The 25,997-nt window shown below is 42.6% G+C and overlaps 1 protein-coding gene across 1 annotated transcript in view; it reads left to right on the top strand.

Annotated features, from left to right (window-relative positions):
- LOC120032738 (striatin-like) overlaps nt 1-25,398 on the top strand; it is a 108,180-nt gene extending 82,782 nt beyond the window's left edge. Inside the window, exons 6-18 of the mRNA XM_038978925.1 lie at nt 253-388; nt 1,309-1,468; nt 3,807-3,917; nt 7,796-7,939; nt 8,254-8,390; nt 14,240-14,415; nt 16,291-16,338; nt 16,648-16,769; nt 17,145-17,312; nt 20,499-20,639; nt 21,106-21,207; nt 21,379-21,465; nt 21,765-25,398. Coding sequence (XP_038834853.1) covers nt 253-388; nt 1,309-1,468; nt 3,807-3,917; nt 7,796-7,939; nt 8,254-8,390; nt 14,240-14,415; nt 16,291-16,338; nt 16,648-16,769; nt 17,145-17,312; nt 20,499-20,639; nt 21,106-21,207; nt 21,379-21,465; nt 21,765-21,934 — 1,702 coding nt within the window. The 3' untranslated portion in view covers nt 21,935-25,398. The remainder of the gene's footprint in view (nt 1-252; nt 389-1,308; nt 1,469-3,806; nt 3,918-7,795; nt 7,940-8,253; nt 8,391-14,239; nt 14,416-16,290; nt 16,339-16,647; nt 16,770-17,144; nt 17,313-20,498; nt 20,640-21,105; nt 21,208-21,378; nt 21,466-21,764) is intronic.
- The last annotated feature ends 599 nt before the right edge of the window (nt 25,399-25,997 follow it).

The raw sequence follows: 25,997 nt of genomic DNA on the forward strand, positions 1-25,997 counted from the left end.
GCTAATGCTATTGTTGTAGCTAATGCTATTGTTGTAGCTAATGCTATTGCTGTAGCTATTGCTAATGCTATTGAATATTGCCATCGCTAATGCTATTGTCGTAGCCATTGCTAATGCTATCACTAATGGATAACTAGCATTCGTCAAGGAAGTCCAGTGACAAACAGTGTAGGGTTGCATGTGTAGGAGCCCTGCATTGTTTTTGTGTTGTCACTAACATCTGTCTCGTTTTCGCTCTCTTCTGTCCGTCAGTAAACCTGACATGTCTGACTCGGCCACTGTCCTTGAGGCCTTCAAGTTCATAGAAAGTGCCGCCGCCGAGTTTAGCGACGAGGAGGACGATGAAGACAGCGACGGGAGGGACAAGACCATTATGAACTTGGCCACTGTAAGCAAGGACACACACACACATTCATGATCTGACTTGGGTTTCTTCATGGCGCAATAGCTACAACAATAGAGTAACAGCAGTAACAGATTGAATTAGCGACAGGCAGCAATAACACTGAAGGAGAACCAGTACCAGTCACAAGCCATGTTACCGAATTCCTCATACTTCATTCTAGGGTGGTGATAAGTGAATAACTTAATTTTATGTTACAAAATACATTTTACCAAGAGAAATATGATTATTCATGTTCTGTATCATTCAGTGGGGTCTTTCTCTAACATATCATTAACATTATATCTAAAAAGTCCGATTTTGTAACCGAGTGCATCCGATAATAAGCACCAATCGGTGTTGACATAGTGATGCAGGTTTCTCGTAACTTTTGAGGATTTTACATTGTGTGGTCGTCGTCTCCAAAGTTGTTTCCGTGGGTCACAAAAAGCGAAATTAGCATGACACGAGCTGAATTAAATGTAAAAAGGCTTTTAACATAGAACGCTTGGTATACGCTCAGTGCTCTGTTGACATTTCAGAGAAGTTTGTTTTTGTGAGAAATCTTTGAAAAAGAACAGCAGTTTTTAATTAATATGAAAAGTGTATAATACAATATGAAAATACTACATGTCATGTCTCAAAATCGATATCCATCTTACCTATATATTGTTTTATATCCTGTGGATTCAAGAAGAAAGATGACGAGTTCAACGGGAAAGTGAGCCTGTCAGGTAGCCGATAGCCTTCATTCTTGCACAGAATCCAGCCTAGTTTACGCAATGCAATTTTCCCTATTTATTAATTATTTTTTTTACCACGTTTTTGATTGGACCACCCTACTCATTCAGACCTACAGTTTAACACTCAACTCATTCAGTCACTCAGACCCCCTCTCTGTCTCTTCAACCCTCTGTCTTCCACAGATGGTGAGGAAGAAGACGTCTTCGTCCCCCTCCTCATCCTCGGACATGAGTGACGACCCGGACACAGAGGAGGCCCTGAAGGGCTTTGACTTCCTGGCCAGCCCAGATGAGATGGAAGGATCGCCCGATGTCCGGAGTGTCGAAGACAGCGGTGACTGGGGTGAGGGAGGGAGTGGAGTTGGTTGGTTGATGAACACTCAAACTAGAATAGTAAAAGTTTACATGTGGACCAAAGTGGGTCTACTAGTAGGCCTAGTCAACAGTGAAGGGGACATTTTGACCGCGGATCATAATTGGGACAGTGGCCAAGTAAGTGGGTACAGTCATGTATTCTCAAGACACTAGAGCATAAAAGGGACAGGAGGGCCATAGACAGAGGACAGTAGACCAAAGGGAGGACCAGTGGGCCACAGTAGCGCCACAGAACAGTCCCCACTGAGGGGACCAACCCTTTCCTCAGTCGCCCACTCACACAGAATCCTGTATTCTCTAACCTAGTCTTCACACAAAGACACAGCTGGCCACCTGCCTACTGTAGCTCCCTTATCCCCTTCAGCTAACAGAGAACCCCCTTCACTCCCGTCACCTAGCAACGCCGTGTGTTTATCTCGACTCAATGACAAATGGCATTCCCACGCAATCCGTGAGTCAGCGTGTCACAGGTCAGGCAGCAGTCAGTTGTCAGCCAATGAGGAAGGATGCTGTGGCGTCACTGGTTGTGTGACAGAGGAAGCCAGAGGGATCCAGTTGAAGACAGCCTATGTTCAAAGTAAATACTAAGTAGTATGCTAGTGTAGACATTAGAACACAGCAAATGACAAATTGTCTATGATGCATTGACAATCCAGTTATTTTTATAAATACTTTAATTCAATAGTAGTTCATATAAATAATGGTGACTATTAAAAAAAAAGACAAATCTTGTATTATTGGGATAATTAGGTCAACTTGCGTGGGAAACTGAGTTGTTCGCATTTCTTTGTTAACAATAATTGAAGACGCCATGAGCTGAACACACAGCAAAGGAAGGATAGATAGATGGATGGATGGTATTAAAGGTCCAGCGGCAGCGAGGCGCTTCGCTGATCAGTTATGAAACGGAGTTGTCATCAGCAGCTCCTCTTGATCCCACACTGCTGCTACAGACCAATAATGTATACCAAATGGCACCCTATTCCCTATATAGTGCACTATTTTTTAGACCTGAGCCCTATGGACCCTGGTCAAAAGTAGTGCACTATATAGGGAATAGGGTGCCATTTTGGATAGAACCAGAGACATCTGTCGCTGAGGGCTGCAATGGGGAAAGAATATCTGTTCTGTTTACCATATATTGTATGATCATGCCTGCATCTGAAATTAGAAATATGAATATGCTAATAGGTATAGATACAGATAACTCCCCCACATTATTAGACTTTTTTGTTGTTGAAATTCATTATTTTATTTTTTTGTTCTTTAGCCAGCTTACACTATAAAACCTACATGGTTGCTGCTTTTGACATATAGAACATTTCAAAACATGACAGAGTTATTGAATGGCATTGCATTTTGGGGGGTATTGAATGTTATTTGCATGATCTTAACATTAGCATGTCGTTGGTATGCTGTTTGCTGCTATTGATGTTGCGGCACAGAACAAAGCCTCGCAGAGACTGAGTGAGGCATGGCTGCTGTTCCACCATATGCTTTGTTGTCACCTAATTTGGCAGGACACAGCTTTCTTTGACATTTAATATTTTTGAATACATTAACGCAAACATTTTCAGGATTGCTGCCAGCCATCAAATGAAACAGTTGATGTCAGCTGTATTTTTTTGGGGTCGGAAGCCAATCTGGCTTTTTACAACTTTTTTTACCTCCCAAACCCTTTGTTTAATGGCAATTTTTTGTGTTTTGTACGTTTGTGTTTTTATGTTTCCATGTCGAGTGGTGCAAAAACTGTAACCCTCAGGCATGACTCAATTCTCCCGTTCCATCCCTGTCTGTTGTCGTATGAGAAGAGAATTTGACCGGTTCTCTTCCTGACTGACCCCAATGTGTTGACATCATCAAACCCCCTATAGTTGCTTCGAGAGAGGCCCAAATGCCTGTAGAAAACATGAACTTGGGGCTCTCGGTGGGAGAAAAAAAGTGTATCAGGAAGAATTTCCATCACACACTTTTTTTTTTACATACTGCAGCAAATGGCGATAATGCAACATACTGTATATTGCGGGTCTCAAACCAAGATCTCCCAGCCCGTAGGCAAACTCGCTAACCACTGGTCCGATAGCACACTTGGAGGGGGGGATCTTAGGCAAGTGTCTCTGCAATACATTTTACAGGCTATATATATTAGGATTAAAGAAGCCATCTTCACTTGAACCACCTTTAATTTCATTACACTTTGGATTTGAGTTTCGTTTGGTCTGGTTCAGATGAAAGTTCTGGACACTGACCGGCTTCTCGGTTTCTGTCCCCCCCCCCTTACCCCCAACCCCTTCCCTCGGGTGTAGAGAAGGAAGAGCAGTGCCCCATGCCTGAGGCCTGGGACGTGGACCAGGGCCTCATAGCCCAACTCAAGGAGCAGTACAGGAAGGAGCGCAAGGGCAAAAAGGGGGTGAAGAGTAAGTCTATCAGGCCTCCCCTTCTCTTTCTTTCTCTCCATTGCGTTCTATCTTTCATTCTTTCTCCTTGTTCTGGCGATAAGAGCTTCTCTCTCCTCTCTCTCTCAGGTTGAGGTGAACTATGTCATGCAAAAATTATATTTAACGGACACGTTACGCACGTTAGACACTCTCTTCCTCCCATCGCTTCGTTTTGGCGCTCCTTTTCGGCCATCTAGTACCCCTTCTCCATGTTTGTCTTTGCTTCTGTGTGTGGCTCTGTGTGTACATGTGTGTGTGTTAACATTTCAATGGGATTGCAATACACTGCCTCCCCTCACAGTGATCAGACCCGTGCAGGACAATTTGATCACTATTGTAAGTGGTCGATCACTATAACCACATTCAGTGTAAGAAAAGTGCACTGTACTGCATTCCTAACCCACTCACTGTATCGACATTACTCATTGCTGTTTTAAGTTGCACCCATAGAAATAGAATTATTAAAAAGGGCATAGCCCATCAGACCACAGCGATTTGACTGCACCCTCGTGGGTACACTCCGTATGGGTGACATGGCTCACCCATTTTGGCCTCATTGTCTTGGAATGGGCGCGCCCCTTCGAGTAATTCTATGTCTATGGTTGCACCATCCTACTTTTGAGACATTCCATCCCCGCTTCGTCATGTTTGTACCTGTCTTTATTATGTCATAGGTTATCAGCTGCACCTGTGTCTTTGTGTGTGTGCTGGTTCCTTTTTTATTTCTCTGTATTTTTCAACCATTCCAACTTCTTCTTCTTTTCTGTGAAAGTATGTCAGTATCAGTGACTTAACTCTCCTTTCCTCCCAACTTAAATTGCTTTCATTTTTCTATGAGTTATTTCTATGTTCTAGCTACGAAGTCCTCCTTCACCAAGCATCAGCCATGGACCTGCTGTTCAATCTGCTTTTAACTTCAGATCAGATTTGAGCGCTGATCTGGAGATTGTCTGGCTGGATATCTGCCTTCCCAAAACCAAGCCGATTTTGTCGGGGGTGTGTTATAGGCCGCCCAAGCAGAATGCATTCTATGAAGGTCTTGAAATTGTGTTGTCAAACTGTAATGATTCCCTGTTGATGGAAATCATTTTGTTAGGGGATTTCAATACTGATGTCTGCAAAAAGAATAGCCCAACCTATTTATGCACTTTTGTAGATCACTTGCTCTGACCCAAATGATAAAAGATCCCACCAGGATATGTGAAACAGTGCAAAGTATGATTGACTTAATATTGGTGTCTGATATATCTAAAATATCACAGAGTGGAGTAATAGTATATGGAATCAATGATCATGTTATTACATTTTGCACAAGGAGGATTTTTAAAGATATATATTTAAGTGTCACAAAACCGTTAGAATCAGAGGTCTCAAAAAATACTGTGTTGAAAAGTTTAGGAAGGAAGTGGGTAAAATTGACTGGTCACCTGTGCTAGATAGTGCCTGGGAAGTCTTTAAATGTAGATTCCTTGATGTGGTGAATGTGATGGCTCCCATTAGACGGGTCAGGGTAAAGCAGAGATCTAGCCCTTGGTTTAATCATGAGATTCTACAATCTATCCAAGCAAGGAATAAGGCCTTTAAAAAAAAATAAGAACTCTCAAGAGCAGCATGATTTTGTCCTGTATAAACATCACAGAAATGAAGTACAGAGCCGGATGGATGAAGCTAAGAGGGGTTACTTTGCTGAGAAAATAATTGAGAACAAAATTGACCCTAAAAAGCTTTGGAAATAATTTAAGGAACTAGGCTATAGTAGTACTACCATAAACAAACTAAACAATATTGGACTGAACATCAGGGGGGAGATGGTATATGAATAAGCAGAGGTTGCCAATGAATTCAACTCTTTTTATTTTTACTTCTGCAAGCTGCTTAGCAAGCTGTCACCAGTTCTGGTTTGTATGGAAGCAACCAAGTCCAGAAGTATTATGTAGAGTTAGGGGTTCAGCCAAACTCTTTTTCTTTTGCTAAGGTAGCAACAGCCAACATAGTCAGTATGCTGGCAGAGCTTAAATGCTCCAAAGCCACAGGCCTGGATAATATTCCTGCAAGGTTTCTTATAGATTCTGCTGAGCAAATTGGCCCTTGTATTACGTATATCGTTAATCTCTCTGTTGAACACGGTACCTTTCCCAGGGACATGAAACAAGCTAAAGTTATACCTCTGTAGAAGAAGGGGATAAAGTCTGACCCTGGGAATTATAGGCCTGTATCTATCCTCTGTGTAACATCAAAGATCCTGGAGAGAGTTGTACATGAGCAAATGTATGAATATGTTAACAAACAGGGTCTAATGTATGATTTTCAGTCGGGTTTTAGAAAAAAATACTCCACTAATTCATGTCTACTTTACTTGACTGACTTCATCAGGAAAGCGATTGATGAGGGATATCTCTGTGGAATGGTACTGCTTGACCTACAGAAGGCCTTTGATACAGTTAACCACTGTCTCCTAATCTCCAAACTGGAAGCACTGGGGTTAAGCAGTATCCCTCTAGGCTGGGTTAAGTCCTATTTATCAGGAAGGGAGCAAGCAGTAGAGGATAATGGTTCACTGACTCATGCAAGTTGTGGCGTTCCGCAGGGGAGCGTGCTTGGGCCTCTGCTGTTTTTATTGTATATTAACAATATGAAAGATGCTTGTTCTTGCCGTATTTTTCTTTATGCGGATGACTGGTGTCTCACAAAAGTAGAGCATACTTAGCACAGAGCTTACTAACATTAGCAAATGGCTTGGAGATAATAAGCTATCTCTGCACTTAGGGAAAACTGAAGCAATTATTTTTTGATCCAGACCTAAATTGAGTAGGTCCTCTGAAATCCTCTGAAAGTGTGGAATTAGGGGGTGAGGTGCTGACTACTAAAACCTCTGTTAGCTACTTGGGATGTATCCTTGATGGAAGCTTGGGAGGTGTGAGCATGGCCAATAAAGTGCTAGGGAAGGTTAATGCCAAGACTACGTTTTTGGCTAGAAAGTCCAAGCTGCTTGATAAGGACTCCATGAAAGTGCTAGCTACTGCCCTCATTCAATGCCATTTTGACTATGCTAGTACTTCCTGGTTTGGGGGCTTATCTAAACTTATGAAGGGGAAGCTCCAGATAGCCCAGAATAAGCTGATCACGGTAGTATTGAAGGTGAGTCCACATACTCACATAGGCGGGAGCTGCTTTCAGGAACTAAACTGGCTGCCTATTAAGGCTAGGGTGTCCCAGATTAGACTAGGTTTGGTTTACAGGAGTATTTATGGTCCTGCGCCCAGATATCTAAGTGAGTTTTTACTTTCCTCATGTTAGGGATGCACATAATCACAGCACCAGATCAGGTGTTGCTGATGTGTGTTTATACAGGTTCAGGAGTAATGCTGGGAAAGGTACTTTCTTGTATACTGGAGCCTCAGAATGGAATGAGTTGCCTCTGCCCATAAAAACAACGTCCTCTCTGGGCAGCTTTAAAAATAAAGTAAAAATATGTTTGATATCTTCTGTGCCCATATGAATAACCCCTATGATGTAACTGGAATGATGAGATAGATGTTCTTCTCCGTTTTTGTTTTATTATTTCACTGCCATACTGTGTTCGATCTTGTCTATCCATCTTGTCTCGAGGACCACAATGGAAACCATTTTTTTAAATGGTTGAATTAATAAACTAAACTAAACTTCAATCTTATAAAGTTTCTCAGTTTCTTCCTGATCCTCTCTGTACACTACTACTTCTCCTCTTCCTCCCTCTCCTTTCCTTCTTTGTCTCTACTCTTCCATGATCCTCTTCTCCTCTTCCTCCCTCTCCTTTCCTTCTTTGTCTCTACTCCTCCATGATCCTCTTCTCCTCTTCCTCCTCCTCCTCATCCCAGGGCCTAATCGGTCCAAACTGCAGGATATGCTGGCCAACCTGCGAGACGCCGAGGATCTCCCCTCCATGCAGCCCCCCGTGACACCGCCATCCCGGCCCAGTGTCCCCAGGCTCAACGAGCACGAAGTGGGCCACCCCGAAGAAGGTAAGACGAGAGCTTAATTGTCCCCAAAGGGTTTGAATTTACAGAATGCACAGTTTTCAAATATATATAATTGACTGTAAATAATTGAATTTACAAATTGACACAACAATATCTAATAGGCCCAAATACCAATGATGGTTACGTTTCAGTAGAAGTCGTTTAGTGTTTTGACTCCCTTTTGTCCGTCTGTAAATGTTTCCCTACTTACTTGTCTGGTATATTTGCCTGTCTAATTTGTTTGTCTGGCTCTGTCCCTCTGCCTGGTGTGTCTGTCCATCTGTCCGTCTATCTCACTGTCCATACATCCATCCCAGTGGAGGCCATGACGTTTCCGCCCACGTCAGGGAAGTCGTTCATCATGGGGCCGGACGAGGCGGCGGAGAGCGAGCTAGGCCTGGGCGAGCTGGCCGGCCTCACTGTGGCCAACGAGGCGGACAGCCTGGCCTACGACGTAAGCACCTCTGGGGGGGATTATGGGGAGGTTGAGGGGTGGAATGGGGGAGAGTGAGCTGAGGCTGGGCAAGCTGGCGGACCTTACTGTGACCAACGAGGCAGACAGCCTGGCCTACGACATGATTACCTACCTCTGCGGGGAACGGAGGATAAGGAAGGAAGGGAGGGTAAGGGGGGCGAGCTGGCAGCATGACCGTGGCCAACAAAGCCGACAGCCTGGTCTACCATGTGTGGCGTCAGTCCTTCCTTACACGGGCCACCAACCACTGCCAGATGCAATGGCAAGACAGCTAGTAATGAATGAAAACTTTTATTATTATAAAAACAACACACATTTTTGCCCCGAAGGGAATTTTATTTACATATCATGACCACAGCAATCATAAAAAATTAAGTAAAATGGACATAGCAATCAACAACATTCAGCTAATCACATCAAAGGGCACCACCATCAAACAGTGGGCAGCAGCATTCACATATGACATTTTCTGCTGTATGTGTGTGTATGTATGTATGTATGTATGTATATATATATAGCTATATATATCTATAGCTATATATATATCTATAGCAAGGTATATGTATGTGTGTGTGTGTGTGTCAATAAGAGCGAAAGTCAAACACACACACACATATATACACATAGCTATATATACATTACCTAAAATCTGTAAATATATATACACTGCTCAAAAAAATAAAGGGAACACTAAAATAACACATCCTAGATCTGAATGAATGAACTATTCTTATTAAATACTTTTTTCTTTACATAGTTGAATGTGCTGACAACAAAATCACACAAAAATGATCAATGGAAATCAAATTTATCAACCCATGGAGTTCTGGATTTGGAGTCACACTCAAAATTAAATTGGAAAACCACACTACAGGCTGATCCAACTTTGATGTAATGTCCTTAAAACAAGTCAAAAATGAGGCTCAGTAGTGTGTGTGGCCTCCACGTGCCTGTATGACCTCCCTACAATGCCTGGGCATGCTCCTGATGAGGTGGCGGATGGTCTCCTGAGGGATCTCCTCCCAGACCTGGACTAAAGCATCCGCCAACTCCTGGACAGTCTGTGGTGTGGCGTTGGTGGATGGAGCGAGACATGATGTCCCAGATGTGCTCAATTGGATTCAGGTCTGGGGAACGGGCGGGCCAGTCCATAGCATCAATGCCTTCCTCTTGCAGGAACTGCTGACACACTCCAGCCACATGAGGTCTAGCATTGTCTTGCATTAGGAGGAACCCAGGGCCAACCGCACCAGCATATGGTCTCACAAGGGGTCTGAGGATCTCATCTCAGTACCTAAAGGCAGTCAGGCTACCTCTGGCGAGCACATGGAGGGCTGTGCGTCCCCCCAAAGAAATACCACCCCTTACACCATGACTGACCCACCGCCAAACCGGTCATGCTGGAGGATGTTGCAGGCAGCAGAACGTTCTCCACGGCGTCTCCAGACTCTGTCACGTCTGTCACATGTGTGTGTGAACCTGCTTTCATCTGTGAAGAGCACAGGGCGCCAGTGGCGAATTTGCCAATCTTGGTGTTCTCTGGCAAATGCCAAACGTCCTGCACGGTGTTGGGCTGTAAGCACAACCCCCACCTGTGGACGTCGGGCCCTCATACCACCCTCATGAAGTCTGTTTCTGACCGTTTGAGCAGACACATGCACATTTGTGGCCTGCTGGAGGTCATTTTGCAGGGCTCTGGCAGTGCTCCTCCTGCTCCTCCTTGCACAAAGACGGAGGTAGCGGTCCTGCTGCTGGGTTGTTGCCCTCCTACGGCCTCCTCCACGTCTCCTGATGTACTGGCCTGTCTCCTGGTAGCGCCTCCATGCTCTGGACACTACGCTGACAGACACAGCAAACCTTCTTGCCACAGCTCGCATTGATGTGCCATCCTGGATGAGCTGCACTACCTGAGCCACTTGTGTGGGTTGTAGACTCCGTCTCATGCTACCACTAGAGTGAAAGCACCGCCAGCATTCAAAAGTGACCAAAACATCAGCCAGGAAGCATAGGAACTGAGAAGTGGTCTGTGGTCACCACCTGCAGAACCACTCCTTTATTGGGGGTGTCTTGCTAATTGCCTATAATTTCCACCTTTTGTCTATTCCATTTGCACAACAGCATGTGAAATTTATTGTCAATCAGTGTTGCTTCCTAAGTGGACAGTTTGATTTCACAGAAGTGTGATTGACTTGGAGTTACATTGTGTTGTTTAAGTGTTCCCTTTATTTTTTTGAGCAGTGTATATATATAGCTATGTATCTACATGACCTTAAACCTGTGGAGCCCCATGGACAACTCTTTCAGCACTTAGATCCCTCGGAGCAGCAAACGTCTACTGCTTTACATTGCCGTATAGCAGAAGATTGATTTAGAAACTTTGAGCTTCCAAACTGGAACACAGAGTAGAAAGGCATATACAGTGCATTCGGAAAGTATTCAGACACCTTGACTTTTTACACATTTTGTTACATTACAGCCTTTTTCTAATATGGATTAAATAACTTGTCCTCATCAATCTACACAGTACCCCATAATGACAAAGCGAAAACAGATTTTTAGACATTTTTGCATCATTTGGCAGGGACTGGGAGACTATTCAGGATCAAGGGAAAGATGAACGGTGCAAAGTACAGAGAGATCCTTGATGAAAACCTTCTCCAGAGTGCTCAGGTTCACCTTCCAACAGGACAACGACCTTAAGCACACAGCCAAGACAATGCAGGAGTGGTTTCGAGACAAGTCTCAATGTCCTTGAGTGGCCCATCTATTGTGTGTAGATTGATGAGGGAATGAAAAAAATAAAACATTTAGAATAAGGTTGTAACGTAACAAAATGTGGAAAAGTCAAGAGGTCTGAATGCACTGTATTTATCTAAAGGTCCAACCTATTTTTCAAAGCCTTAGTCAGTTATTGACAGACAAGACTTTTCTCACAGTGTACACTGTGAGAAAACCCTGGGTTTATTGTATTGTATGTACCCCAGGTGAGCGAGTAGGAGGAGAGAGAAGTTTATGCTGATCTTGGTTCAGTTTAGCATTTCCCCTGGTCATGATAAAGGTTAGGATTGGAAAGAGAAACTGATCCTAGGGAACTTCACCCCGGAGCGCCGGAATATGCGTAAGAATTGGGATCAAGCTGATTGGTAGTGTAGGTTTATGAGCAGAATAAATTCTCCTACTTTATTAACTCTGTGCTTCTGTACATAGGCTTTGAGTGTAACTGCAAACAGAAGCCTTGAAATCAATAGTAATCCACAGAATTGAACCAAGCTTATGTAAGAGGCTGGTCTCCAGCTTTCAAAATGTCAATATTTAAACAGGCTAGTCTGATTAGCATGTGCTTTGACTTTCGCTCTTATTGACACACACACAAACACGCGCCTAGACGCATACACATTAATGCGAACGTGCACACACAGAGACACACACACACACACACACACAGAGGCACATGCGTGCACATACACACACTCCAGATCAATTGAATGCGAAATGAACTCTGCTGTTGTATGGCTGTAGAGACCTAGCATGCAGAATGAGGTTGGGATTGAAGAGACTGAGTGTTATATTGCTCAGTTGGACCCAGTGTGGGAGGACACCATAGTGTTCTAATTATATTTCTATGATGGACACTCATCTCAAAATAGGCATGGATTTGTGTGCATTAGATAACATTAAAGTTTGTATGGTAACTTTCATGCTAAAGATATTGCAACTTTAACAAGCAGGAAATGAAAAGGATATGCAGTGACTATCAACTGTGGTCAAGCACAAGGGGCACATTGCATACATACAGTTGAAGTCGGAAGTTTACATACACTTAGGTTGGAGTCATTAAAACTTGTTTTTCAACCACTCCACAAATTTCTTGTTAACAAACTATAGTTTTGGCAAGTCTGTGAGGACATCTACTTTGTGCATGACACAAGTAATTTTTCCAACAATTGTTTACAGACAGGTTATTTCACTTATAATTCACTGTATCACAATTCCAGTGCGTCAGAAGTTTGCATACGCTAGGTTGACTGTGCCTTTAAACAGCTTGGAAAGTTCCCGAAAATGATCGCTTTAGAATGTTCTGATAGGCTAATTGACATCATTTGAGTCAATTGGAGGTGTACCTGTGGATGTATTTCAAGGCCTACCTTCAAACTCAGTGCCTCTTTGCTTGACATCATGGGAAAATCAAAAGAAATCAGCCAGAAATTGTAGATCTCCACAAGTCTGGTTCATCCTTGGGAGCAATTTCCAAACGCCTGAAGGTACCACGTTCATCTGTACAAACAATATTACGCAAGTATAAACACCATGGGACCACGCAGCCGTCATACCGCTCAGGAAGGAGTTGTTCTGTCTCTCCTAGAGATGAATGTACTTTGGTGCAAAAAATGCAAATCAATCCCAGAACAACAACAAAGGACCTTGTGAAGATGCTGGAGAAAACAGGTACAAAAGTATCTATATCCACAGTAAAACAAGTCCTATATCAACATAACCTGAAAGGCCGCTCAGCAAGGAAGAAGCCACTGCTCCAAAACCGCTATAAAAAAGCCAGACTATGGTTTGCAAATGCACATGGGGACAAAGATCGTACTTTTTGGAGAAATGTCCTCTGGTCCGATGAATAATAAATATAGAACTGTTTGGCTATAATGACCATCGTTATGTTTGGAGGAAAAAGGGGACGGCTTGCAAGCCGAAGAACACCATCCCAATCGTGAAGCACGGGGGTGGCAGCATCATGTTGTTGGGGTGCTTTGCTACAGGAGGGACTGGTACACTTCACAAAATAGATGGCATCATAAAGCAGGGAAATTATGTGGATATATTGAAGCAACATCTCAAGACATCAGTCAGGAAGTTAAAGCTTGGTCGCAAATGGGTCTTCCAAATGGACAATGACCCCAAGCATACTTCCAAAGTTGTGGAAAAATGGCTTAAGAACAACAAAGCCAAGGTATTTGAGTGGCCATCACAAAGCCCTGACCTCAATCCTATAGTAAATTTGTGGGCATAACTAAAAAAGCGTGTGCAAGCAAGGGGGCCTAGAAACCTGACTCAGTTACACCAGCTCTGTTAGGAGGAATGGGCCAAAATTCACCCAACTTTTTGTGGGAAGCTTGAAAGGCAATGCTACCAAATACTAATTGAGTGTATGTAAACTTCTGACTCACTGGAAATGTGATGAAAGAAATAAAAGCTGAAATAAATCATTTTCTCTACTATTATTCTGACATTTCACGTTCTTAAAATGTGGTGATCCTAACTGACCTAAGACGGGGGATGTTTACGAAGATTAAATGTCAGGAATTGTGAAAAACTAAGTTTAAATGTATTTGGCTAAGGTGTATGTAAACTTCCGACTTCAACTGTATTTAGAGGCTTGGTAAAGAGCATAGCACCACTGAACTTGCTTAACAAACAGGAACCAACCTTAAGTCAGGTGTGACTACGTAAGTTACTTTTTGTAAATTGAAATAAATAAGACAAAACTAGTGACTCCTAGCTTGCTATACATTCTGAAACATTGTACAGGACTAAGGCTTGAATCCTAATAATAATAATAATAATAATAATAATATTTTTCAGAACTTCTATATTGCTTGCTTGAAAAAGCTAAAGAAAAACAATCAAATAACAGCCATATGACGTAGTAGGTCTGGACTGCGATTTCCAGCCAGAGTTTTGAGGCTTTCAAGCATCCAACAGAGGAAGCGACAATCAAGAGGGAACCACATGGCTTGAGCAGAGGGAGGAGGTGGTCAGAAGGGGGCCATCTGTCTGCAAATCTCCAACTGACATCAAATACTCTTTGCCATTTTACTCAGGTGACCAACAGTCAGGATGCGCTGCGGAAGACGTGGAACCCCAAGTTCACGCTGCGGAGCCACTTTGACTCCATCCGGGGCCTGGCCTTCCACCCCGTGGAGCCCGTCCTGGTCACTGCCTCCGAGGACCACACCCTCAAACTGTGGAACCTCCAGAAGACCGCCCCCGCCAAGAAGTAAGAGTTCACATAGGCCTACCCTGCTGTCAGTCAAACACCTGGATTGTATTTACTAGACCCCAAACAATTAAAATGTTTGCTTTCATTTAACCAGGTAAGTAATTGAGAGCACATTCTCTTTTACAATAACGACCTGACCAATGTCATGTCTTTGCTATCGTTAAATTGAAGACTTATAGTTTTATCAAAGATTCCTGTAATTAGGGATTACGCTATCACTTGAGTGATAACGTAACTAATTAACTATGAATTCGAGGGCACCAGGGAAAGTTATTAGATTACAAAGTTATCATTTCCCAATATAACCTTTCAGATATTTTCATATCTGATCAATAGTCTTCTGATTAATGATTTATTTATTTTTACCTCACGTTAGTCTCATTTCAAACGTCGTAAATTGTTGATTATCTGCACGAACCCAGTCTTCACTATGAGTCATCCATACATCAATTGTCTTAAATCATTTATTTATTACTAACTAATTAATTCACAGAAATGCATAAACAAACAAACAAACTTAAAATAGTTACATGAAATGATAGGAGAAATATGCCCTAGTGGGCTGAACCGGCATGGCGGCTGTTAGACAAAGGGAAAATGGCGTTCGACTAAGAATTCACTACAGAGTCCATAATTATAACAATTGACATGCTAATCCTTACACATGAACGCTCACTCATTCGGGAACAATTGCAATCAATATATATATATTTACGCTCATTGTGTGTCGTCTTGATCGTTGGAGAGAAGTTCGTTTTTGTTGGAGTTCCTTCTGTCGTAGTTATTGTGGAGAGTTCAGAGTGACATTCGTTATAGAATGGATGTTTCGGCGGTTGTCTTTCTTCGCGTTCAATGATACCGAATTCCTAGCTGCAGACTAGTAGTCAATATCAAAGACTTGTTATTATTGGTATAAGAGTTTTAACCACGTGGTATGGTTAAAGATTCAGCAATTATACTCAACCTTCGTTCTCCTCCTTGGAGGATAAACATGGTCTAAATAGTAATTTCTTAGAGTTGGCTTTTATTCAGATAGCAGAGAGGGGCTGTCCCATGGTCTCTGACCCAACTGGCTCAGGGGCGGGTCCTATGATTTAGTTCAAATACAACAGGGAGTTGTATTTTCCTTCATTAAACAGTTCAAAATCATATTACACAATTATACAAACAGTATCATACTCACTCATTCATTTTATACAACAAACAGATGTAAACCTCATATCTGAGGTTATTATATAAACAGCGGTATGGTATGTAGTCCCACAGTCTCACATGAGTTTCCCACGTGGTGACAAATGGACCGGTTCATAGCTGGACTATCCACCGAGCTTTCATACTTTTGCAGGAATATGAAATATGTTCGTACCTCAAGTTCTGTGAGGTGGAAGAGAATTCCTTTGTCCTGAAAGTTTACCCTCTCTCTTAATACTGTTGGCCATGAGGAGATTCTCAGGAATTTACGACATCTCTCTGTGATCACCGCATGGGTTGTGGTAGGAAAGGGAGAGGCAGGGAGAGGGGGATGGGGTTTGCACTACCCAAGCAGGCGACGTCTTGACACCAAGATAAGAGCGATGCATAGTAATAAAGAAACTCTCGGTGTGCACTAATGAATATGACCCAGTCAAAGACAATTATGCTTTTCAGCAGGTACTTAAGTAGTGCAAGTGGCTAACTGGGTCACTTTCAATGGGGTAAGAGTCATGTGGAATTGTTAATTAAGAGCACTATAGTGAAAAGACAATCGATAGCTAAATTATGCCTTTTTCTTATACATCTCTGATGGCTGTTATGGGACATTGGGTTTTAGTTCGTGTATGCTCGTTGAATATGTACATCGAAGATAATTATGTCCCCTGTCTGTCTTCCTAGGTGTGCTGCCCTAGATGTGGAACCCATCTATACTTTCAGGGCCCATCGGTGAGTAACCCTCCTTATCCACTATAACCCAACCTTTTTAATAACTGGACAGCTGGACTCATACTCTTGTATACATGAATCATTTGTTCTATCAAATGTATTCCATACAAACCATCAAATGTACATATTCACATACTTTGTACCTTTGCATAAGTAAAACACTACTAAAGTGCAATGAGAAAAAAGCAAGTGTTGAATTTTGTAGTAACAGGTATTGCCACTTTCTTCTGTAGGAGTGCGGTCTTGTGTTTTGTCTTCCCCAAAACAAGTTGAAGTTAATAATGAGATGAGTTTTCCTGTCTTCTGTAGGGGTGCGGTGTTGTGTGTGACCATGAGCTCTACAGGGGAGCAGTGCTTCAGTGGGGGGGTGGATGGAACCATTCAGAGCTGGAACACCCCCAACCCCAATATTGACCCCTACGACTCATATGGTATTCCCCCAGTTGCCTTAGCTACACCCCTGATTATTAGTACATCTCTCTTCTTTCTCCTTTTTTCATATTCTCTTCATCTCTTCACTGTTCTCATCACTTTACTCTTTCTCTCGCCACCTCTATTTTCCCTTTTCACTACATCACTCTTCTAACTCTCAATCTGACATTCCTTTCATCCTCCTCTTTCACTGTATTCTCCTCTTTATCCAACTATTTTTTTCCTGTCTCCACATGATCTTTCGTTCTCTACCATTCCCTCTCTCCTTTTCCCCTCCCTCCTTTTAACTCTTCCCACCTCTTAATTCTCCACCTCTCCCTCATAACTCTCCTTCTCTCTCTCTCCTAACTCTCCCTCTCTCTTTCCTGCAATAGAGCCCTCGGTGCTGCGGGGTGCGCTGCTGGGTCACACTGACTCAGTGTGGGGAGTGGTCTACAGCTCGGCCCATCAGCGCCTGCTCTCCTGCTCCGGGGATGGCACGGTGCGCCTGTGGAACGCTGCCAACACCTCCCCTGCACTCGCCATCTTCAACGAGAAAGGAGGTGAGGTGCTGGACACAGATCAGATCGACGAAATGATCCCCCAATAGACTTACATTGGCTGTCCCACACAAACACTGCACTAAGATCAGTTCATAAAACAGATGCCTCACACATTTTTTACGTAATGTTCCACAACGTCTGCTCTAGGATCAGCTTACAAAACACCAAATTCACCCTCTTACATGGACTGTCCCACATAACCACTGCTCTAGGATCAGCTCATAAAATATATTTGTCATTTCAAGCTATACAATGACCTAAATTCTGCCCCATAAAGAGTTACTCCAGGGTTTCCCAAACTAGGGGTTGCGACACCATGTAGGGTCGCCTGATGACGAAGATGGCACCGGAGGGGATGGCTGCCGTTTTATGGGCTCTTAACCAACCGTGCTATTTTTTTAATAATTTTTTTTCACATTGTTTGTAACTTATTTTGTACCTAATGTTGCTGCTGCCGTCTCTTATGACTGGAAAGAGCTTCTGGACATCAGAACAGTGATTACTCACCTTGAACTGGACAAATAATTTTTCTTGAATGAGTCGGACGAGAGGGATTTACTCCAGACACCCGACAAGGCCCTCATCCCCGTCATTCACAGGAAAAGAGACGGAGATATCGCAGAAGGAGATCGGGGTGCCTTGTAAGGATCTGGCGACGAGTAGCTAATCTGCCTTTGCCATTGGTACTATTGGCCGGATAATAAAGAGGACGAACTACAAGCACGTATATCCTACCAACAGGACATTATAAACTGTAATATCTTATGTTTCACCGAGTCGTGGCTGAACGACGACATGAATAACATACAGCTGACGGGTTATACACTGTATCGGCAGGATAGAACAGCAGCCTCTAGTAAGACAAGGGGTGGCGGTCTATGTATATTTGTAAACAACAGCTGGTGCACGATATCAACAGCTGGTGCATGATATCTCAAGGTTTTGCTCGCCTGAGGTAGAGTATCTCATGATAAGCTGTAGACCACACTATCTACCAAGAGAGTTTTCATCAATATTCTTCGTAGCTGTCTATTTACCACCACAAACCGATGCTGGCACTAAGACCGCACTCTATGAGCTGCATACGGCCATAAGCAAACAGGAAAATGTTCATCCAGAAGCGGCGCTCCTAGTGGCCGGGGACTTTAATGCAGGGAAACTTAAATCCATTTTACCTAATTTCTACCAGCATGTTAAATGTGCAACCAGAAGGGGAAAAAACTCTAGACCACCTTTTCTCCACACCAAGAGATGCGTACAAAGCTCTCCCTTGCCCTCCAATTGACAAATCTGACCATAATTCTATCCTTATGATTCATGCTTACAAGCAAAAACTACCAGTGACTCGGTCCGTAAGAAAGTGGTCAGATGAAGCAGATGCTAAGCTACGGGACTTTTTTGCTAGCACAGACTGGAATATGTTCCGGGATTCTTCCGATTGCATTGAGGAGTACACCACATCAGTCACAAGCTTCATCAATCAATGCATAGATGTCGTCGTCCCCACAGTGACTGTACGTACATACCCCAACCAGAAGCCATGGCTTACAGGCAACATTCGCACTGAGCTAAATGGTAGAGCTGCCGCTTTCAAGGAGCGGGACTCTAACCCGGAAACTGATAAGAACTCCCGCTATGCCCTCCGACGAACCATCAAATAGGCAAAGCGTCAATGCAGGACTAAGATTGAATCGTATTACACCGGCTCCGACACTCGTCGGATGTGGCAGGGCTTGCAAACTATCACAGACTACAAACGGAAGCACAGCCGCAAACTGCCCAATGACACGAGCCTACCAGATAAGCTAAATTACTTCTACGCTTGCTTCGAGGAAAGTAACCTTTAAACATGCATGAGAGCATCAGCTGTTCTGGACGACTGTGTGATCACGCACACCGTAGCCGATGTAAGACCTTTAAACAGGTCAACATTCACAAGGCCGCAGGTCCAGACGGATTTCCAGGACTTGTACTCCGAGCATGCGCTGACCAACTGGCAAGTATCTTCACTAACATTTTCAACCTCACCCTGACTGAGTCTGTAAAACCTACATGTTTCAAGCAGACCACCATAGTCCCTGTGCCCAAGAACACTAAGGTAACCTGCCTAAATGACTACCGACCTGTAGCACTCACATCTGTAGCCATGAAGTGCTTTGAAAGGCTGGTCATGCTCACATCAACACCATTATCCCTAGACACACTCCAATTTGCATACCGCCCCAACAGATCCACAGATGATGCAATCTCTATTGCACTCCACACTGCCCTTTCACACCTGGACAAAAGGAACATCTATGTAAGAATGCTATTCATTGACTACAGCTCACCGTTCAACACCATAGTGCACTTAAAGTTCATCACTAAGCTAAGGACCCTGGGACTATACACCTGCCTCTGCAACTAGATCCTGGACTTCCTGACGGGCCGCCCCCAGGTGGTAAGGGTAGGTAACAACACATCCTCCACGCTGATCCTCAACACCTCAGTGGTGCGTGCTCAGTCCCCTCCTGTACTCCCTGTTCAGTCATGACTGCATGGCCAGGCACGACTCCAACACCATCATTTGCCATCATTTGCCGATGATACAACAGTGGTAGGCCTGATCACCGACAACGATGAGACAGCCTATAGGGAGGAGGTCAGAGACCTTTCTACACAGAAGATCATACAACATTATTGCCTGATGGTCTTCTGAACTTCCCAATACCTTTCTGATGCATTTCAGTCACGTCAAACCATAATGTCTTCATATTGAAATACTGTCAAAAATACTGTGACTGATTTGTAATAGACTGTCATAGTCCCAATTTTAAAAAGTAAGCATTGGCCGTTGATTGCATAACTTTTTTTTACATGGTGGGGGTTGCAAAACATTTTTGATATCAATATGGGGTCGTGGGTCAATAAAGTTTGGGAACCTCTGAGTCAATTCAGAACACTACCTGCCCCAAAAAGAGGTCTGACCTAGGACAAACCAGGTCCCTACAGCAAACCCTAACCTCTCCACCTCTACCTTTATCGGATTCAGAGGTAAAACTGATCAAGAATTAGCTCCATAAAGAGTTACTCAATGCAAAAAAAGGTCTGACCTAGGACCAGGTCACCACAAGCAAATCCTGCCCCATACAGCAGAACCACTGCTCTAGGATTAGCTCATAACCTTTTCAACTCTGTCGGTTTCAGAGCTGGGTGTCCCCACGTCAGTGGACCTGGTGTGCAGTGAGCCGGCCCACATGGTGACGTCGTTCAGCACGGGGGAGATCGGACTCTTCAACATGGAGACGCGGCAGCTGATCCTCAAGCTGGACCAGACTGGAGAGCCCGGTAAGTTCCGCTGCCATTTCTACACAGTGACTATATAGACTTGTAACTCGAAAGAGAGTATTTGCGTGCAGTATACGCTCACTACCTATTTTCTTGCGCTCTCCCTGTTAACTCCCTTTACCCCTCTTGTCACAACATAAATGTTTTATGTTTATGCATTAAAAGTCATACTCTTATTTTGTTGGTGTACTCGCTTCAGAAAGTATCCTTAGCATATTTCTTTGTTTTATTAGCAACAGGGCAGAGCAGCTGGTATATCAGCACAGTCTGCAATATAACCCTAGTACCCACCAATTATATTATAGCTCTGTGGATGTTCAACTCCCTACTTTTGAATAATTTTGTCTTGAGTTATAACTCCCATTTATCCTGTTGTTCTGACAAATGACTACATGTAAATGAGAAAGGCTAATCGGCAATGTTCAGTTGAATTTCCTGTCTTTTCACGTCCACCCCGAACACACAGAAGCCCCGTGCAAGATCAACAAGGTGCTGAGTCACCCCACTCTGCCCATCACCATCACGGCCCAGGAGGACCGACACATCCAGTTCTTCGACAACAACACGGGTGAGATAGACAGCGGCCAGTTTGAACCAACATTCCAGCTAGAATGAAAATAAAATCTACACATAGTAAGACAAACACATTTTGTCACAGTATAAAGTGTACTTATAACAGTTGGTATAAATACAACATTGAGGACATTGATTTTGTACTCATTCTGGGATCCTATTACAGGGAAATGTATTCACTCCATGGTAGCCCACCTGGACGCAGTCACCAGTTTAGCTGTGGATCCCAATGGCTTGTACCTGATGTCTGGCAGTAAGTATTTATCTGGAAACAGAGAAGTACTAGTGTTTTGTTGGTTAGCGTTTCATGTAATTACAGCAATATCGTTACTTGCATAACTGGAGATACAAACTGACAGTGTTGCAAATATGATATCTGAGCACAGAAACAGAAGCCCCCTTGGATCTTTCTTGTGGCAACTTTCACTAAAAGGCAGTTGTATAATTGTAACATCTCTCCATCTTTCTCTCTGTCTCACTCTACCTCCCTATTTCTTTATACTTGTGTTCCTATTTCTTTCTTTTTATTCTCGCCATCCTCTGCCATGTTAGGCCACGACTGCTCCATCCGCCTGTGGAACATGGAGAGCAAGACGTGCATCCAGGAGTTCACAGCGCACCGCAAGAAGTCGGACGAGGCCATCCACGACGTGGCGTTCCACCCCACCAAGTGCTACATCGGCAGCGCCGGGGCCGACGCGCTCGCCAAGGTCTTCGTATGACTGCAAATCCCAATGGCTAACAGCTGCGTCCGGCTCGAAGGACCATAAAAAAGGGGATTAGGTGTGGTGTAACTGAAGGGAGAGATGGGAGTTGGAGCCCAACTCAAAGGCAGTGTGGAAGGAAATGTAGTGAGGTGAATGGCTAACTAGCCACTGGTGTCTGAGTCTCAACTAGTGGCAGTCGAGAGTGATGGTTAGACACCTGATGGTTTGAAGGCTGAAAGGGGTGAATGTGAGAGAGTTTTGAGAGAAGGCGGCTACTATCCTTCCACCGTATACTTCCTGTCCTACACACACACTCCCCAGCTAACCCGGGCGGGCCTGGGTGCTACAGCCAAACCAGGAGGAGACCAGTGGTCAAACATCACAAAGACCAAGCGGATATCCAGGAAATTCTCAAGACCTGTACTCTCATTTAGAAACATTGCATTTGTTTCCTAACTAACAGAAACACAAGAATCGTATTCCGCACACCCCCACACCGCCACCCCTAAGACTGCCTGTGTGTTCAATGTCGTCATTTTCAAAGATTTCATGAAAATGTGCCTTTTTCGTCAGTCTTGCAAACAACGTTATTTTACAGTTTGTGTGCAACGTAGGAGATTTTACAGTTTGTGTGCAATGTAGGAGTGGGCAGGGCGTTCAACAACAAGTTATAATTTATTGTCCAACAGCACTGGACATTGTCTATTCCATTTGATCCATAAAACTACTTTTGAAAATAATTATTTTCATCGGATGTACACAGTATATGTATGGCTAGTGGTCAATGTCACAGTACTGTTTCAATTATTGAACGAGGGAGTTGGGATCCACAATGCCCTCCAATCCACTGAAATATACAGTAGCGTGCAGAACTGGAGTCCCCCTAAAAAAGAAAAATTGTAAAGAAGTTTAAAGTAACCTGAAAGTCAGTTTTAAGTTGAAGTAAAGGCCAAGAGGCTGCATTTCCTTGATGTGTGATTTATTATAGCCTTTTTTATATGTCAATGTGGTTTTGTATGTAATCACAACAAATTGGAAATGACTCCATTAATTCATCTCTTAAACAAGTAAAAAATGTTTTTAAGTAGTGCTTATTGTCCACACACTTGTTTTTGCTTGAAAAGCCAACTCCATGAAAATAATTGAATTGTTTAATGAAACTTTGCTAACAGAATTCCTACATATTAGCCCATATGAATCTGTCTCCTAAGTGAGAAGCTGTCCTTGTATTCCAGCTTGCTTTGCTTCACTGTTGAATCAGTGTCCAAATCTAAATTGCCTGTGCACAGCCAAAACACTGACTTAGCCAGGCCACATCCTTTCTTCAACTTAATTTAGTTTCCAATTAAATTGTAAATGTTTTTATGCTTCAGTTCTCCTAGGTACAAGGAGTGCCTATTTGGTGTTTGGATGTTCCATTCTTTACATAAATCGGACAGCAACATTGTAATATACTGTAGCAACATAAGTAGAAGCATTAACTCTTAACAAGATCTGTCCTGTGACAATTTGCTAGCAGTAGATCAATTACTCAAACTTTGTTTCACAATTTAACAGAATTGATTGATCAATGTTGTGCTTTGACCTAATTTGAATACATGCTGCTTTATCATGCATTTATAGTTGAACAACCAGACAAACTGCACTGAAAATGGTTTGCAGTGAAACAATTTATTCATTTGATTGTTTTTTCATTTGAGCTGTGTATTTATTTATGCCTCTGTGTCATTTAAGCCAAAAGAATCAACCAATTATTGTCTTACAATGACAAGATGCTTCACAGAGCCTGCAGATGTGAAGTTTCCTGCGACTGCTAAATTGGCTCTTTCAGCTTATAATGCTAAGTTAGCTCTTTTGCTAATGCTAAATTAATTGCTAATGCCAAGTTAGCTATGACTGCTAAGGTAGATTCTTCATAGATATCCTGCTTGCCACTGTGCTGATTTAGCCCCTTGGCTCCCATTTTGACTGCAGAACTGAGGTCTCTTAGTACTCAACTGCACACAAGCTACGCTCCTGTGTTTAGGCGATATGACCAGCTCTGGTCAGAAAGCAGGGTAAATGCTTTATGTAATAACTGTTTGAAAATAGAATTTTGTCTAATTATTTTGAGCAATTACTCGTTTTTTTTATTTACTATACACGGTTGGTGAAAAAGGTAAATCCTTGTTAAATACAGGTAGATATTTTTTTAAAGAATATTTTCTGTTTTACTTGAACATTTAGGAGTTATTCCTTGGGGGATTTGTGTACTTTGTTTCTTTTGTAGTGGAATGGTTGGAGATTTGCCGGTCTTATCAAAAGTTATGCCTTTGGTTGTGAGCACTACAAAACAAGACAGATTTTGTCATTTATTCTCCAAGTTGTCTCATCTGCAGTTGAACAGTGAGAGATTAGGATTTTGCCCTTCTACCAAATGCTTTGGTCTCTAAAATAAGGACTGTTGAATGATGAGTGTGGATCAAAATCTGTGGGGAATTCGGTGTGCTTGCGTTGTACAAAGATATTTTTTCTTTTTTATTTACTTTGGTGTCAGGTAATTTTAGACAATGTAAGGGAGAGAACAAAAATGTGTACAGTTTTAAAGTATAAAAAAAAAGATATTTATTAACACAGTATATTGAGTGGCTAAACATGGTGATGTGAAATGGAGTCAGTATGTATGGTGCCCTTGTCGTGGTAAACGTACAGTAGTCTCATCACAACACTGAGTAGTTGAACAAAAGAGGAGTTAGTATAGGGCCCCCTGCTGCTCACAATGTGGAAGAACCATACTTCAGCAGGTTGGCTCTCATTTCATGTCTTTTAATAGGCTGTATGTCCATGACAGAATAATGAGGGCTGACCCATAGGCTAGTGTTTTGTTTGTGTGTTTTTGGTCGTAGAGAACAACTTTAAATACTAGTCTTCTCCAAATCAGTTTGATTGAGCTGTCGTATTTGAGACAGTGTGTCTATCATGACTGCGTATGGTCGTCAATTGGAATAACCAAGCAAACAGTGGTCCTCCAGAACCAGGAGTCGGACAAGAACTAGGATTTGAACAAAGAATTATCGTACTGTGATAGGCAGTGTTAAAGCAGAATGCTCTAGTCTAAATAGTGACTCATATATGCTTCTGAAATTCACTTGTCCATTCTGAGCAGCAGGGGGTGTTGCTTACAAGCAATACAAAGTGTATGAGAAGAGATCACACAAAACAAAGAACCTATTAATAACCAATGGAAAAACACAAAGTCCTGGGCGAAGCCAAGTTTGCCTATTGTAAATCAAAAGTCATTCCCCTTTTAACCTCCAGTTGTATAGAGAATTCTTTTAAGATGTGAATTTGATAAATATGCTAATTGGACTGTACATACAGTACATATAATTATTGTCATTATAGTTTTATTCTTTTTTTCATGATGTATTGTATTTTTTCTCAGATGGGAGATTGACAGATTTATCAATAACAACAATAAAGGAATATGTTGTATATCATACTGGTAATGTAGTATTTGCTTCCCACCTTTAGAATAATGCATTTCATTGATTTAACATTATCACACATTTTCCATTCAAGTGTATACCTACCTAAAGGAAAATATATTTGTATTTGATTCATATTTTAAGTACCCCATATTACATATTAATTGTAATCCAATTGCAATGTTTATACCTTGCAAAAGTCCTAACAATATTTCTTTGAACATACAGTATTTTATAAATAAATCTAAGATGTATATTATTTAAATACATAAACTGGTATGTGCATAAGTATCATTTGTTGACAATGTAGTACTTCTCTGCCCTGCTACAATTATTTTCCACCCCCCATTGTTCCCTCTTAGCCAATCACCTCTTTATCCTCCCTCACCACCTTGCTTACCTAACTGTTGAGTGGCCAGAGCAGGGGACGTGACGTTGTCATATGAACGCCGTCAGTGATAACTACCATGTCCTTCTGCTTACTCCCGTTCAATTGGCCGGAAACTTTCCCATGTGATGAACGCAATGGCAACCCCTGTGCTGGTCCCCCCACGCTCCAGTAGCTTATCCCCAAAATGGCGTCCAACAGCTTCTCCTTTCCACCATATGCT

The sequence above is a fragment of the Salvelinus namaycush genome, chromosome 39 (genome assembly GCF_016432855.1).
Source record: "Salvelinus namaycush isolate Seneca chromosome 39, SaNama_1.0, whole genome shotgun sequence".
NCBI classification, from domain to species: domain Eukaryota; kingdom Metazoa; phylum Chordata; class Actinopteri; order Salmoniformes; family Salmonidae; genus Salvelinus; species Salvelinus namaycush.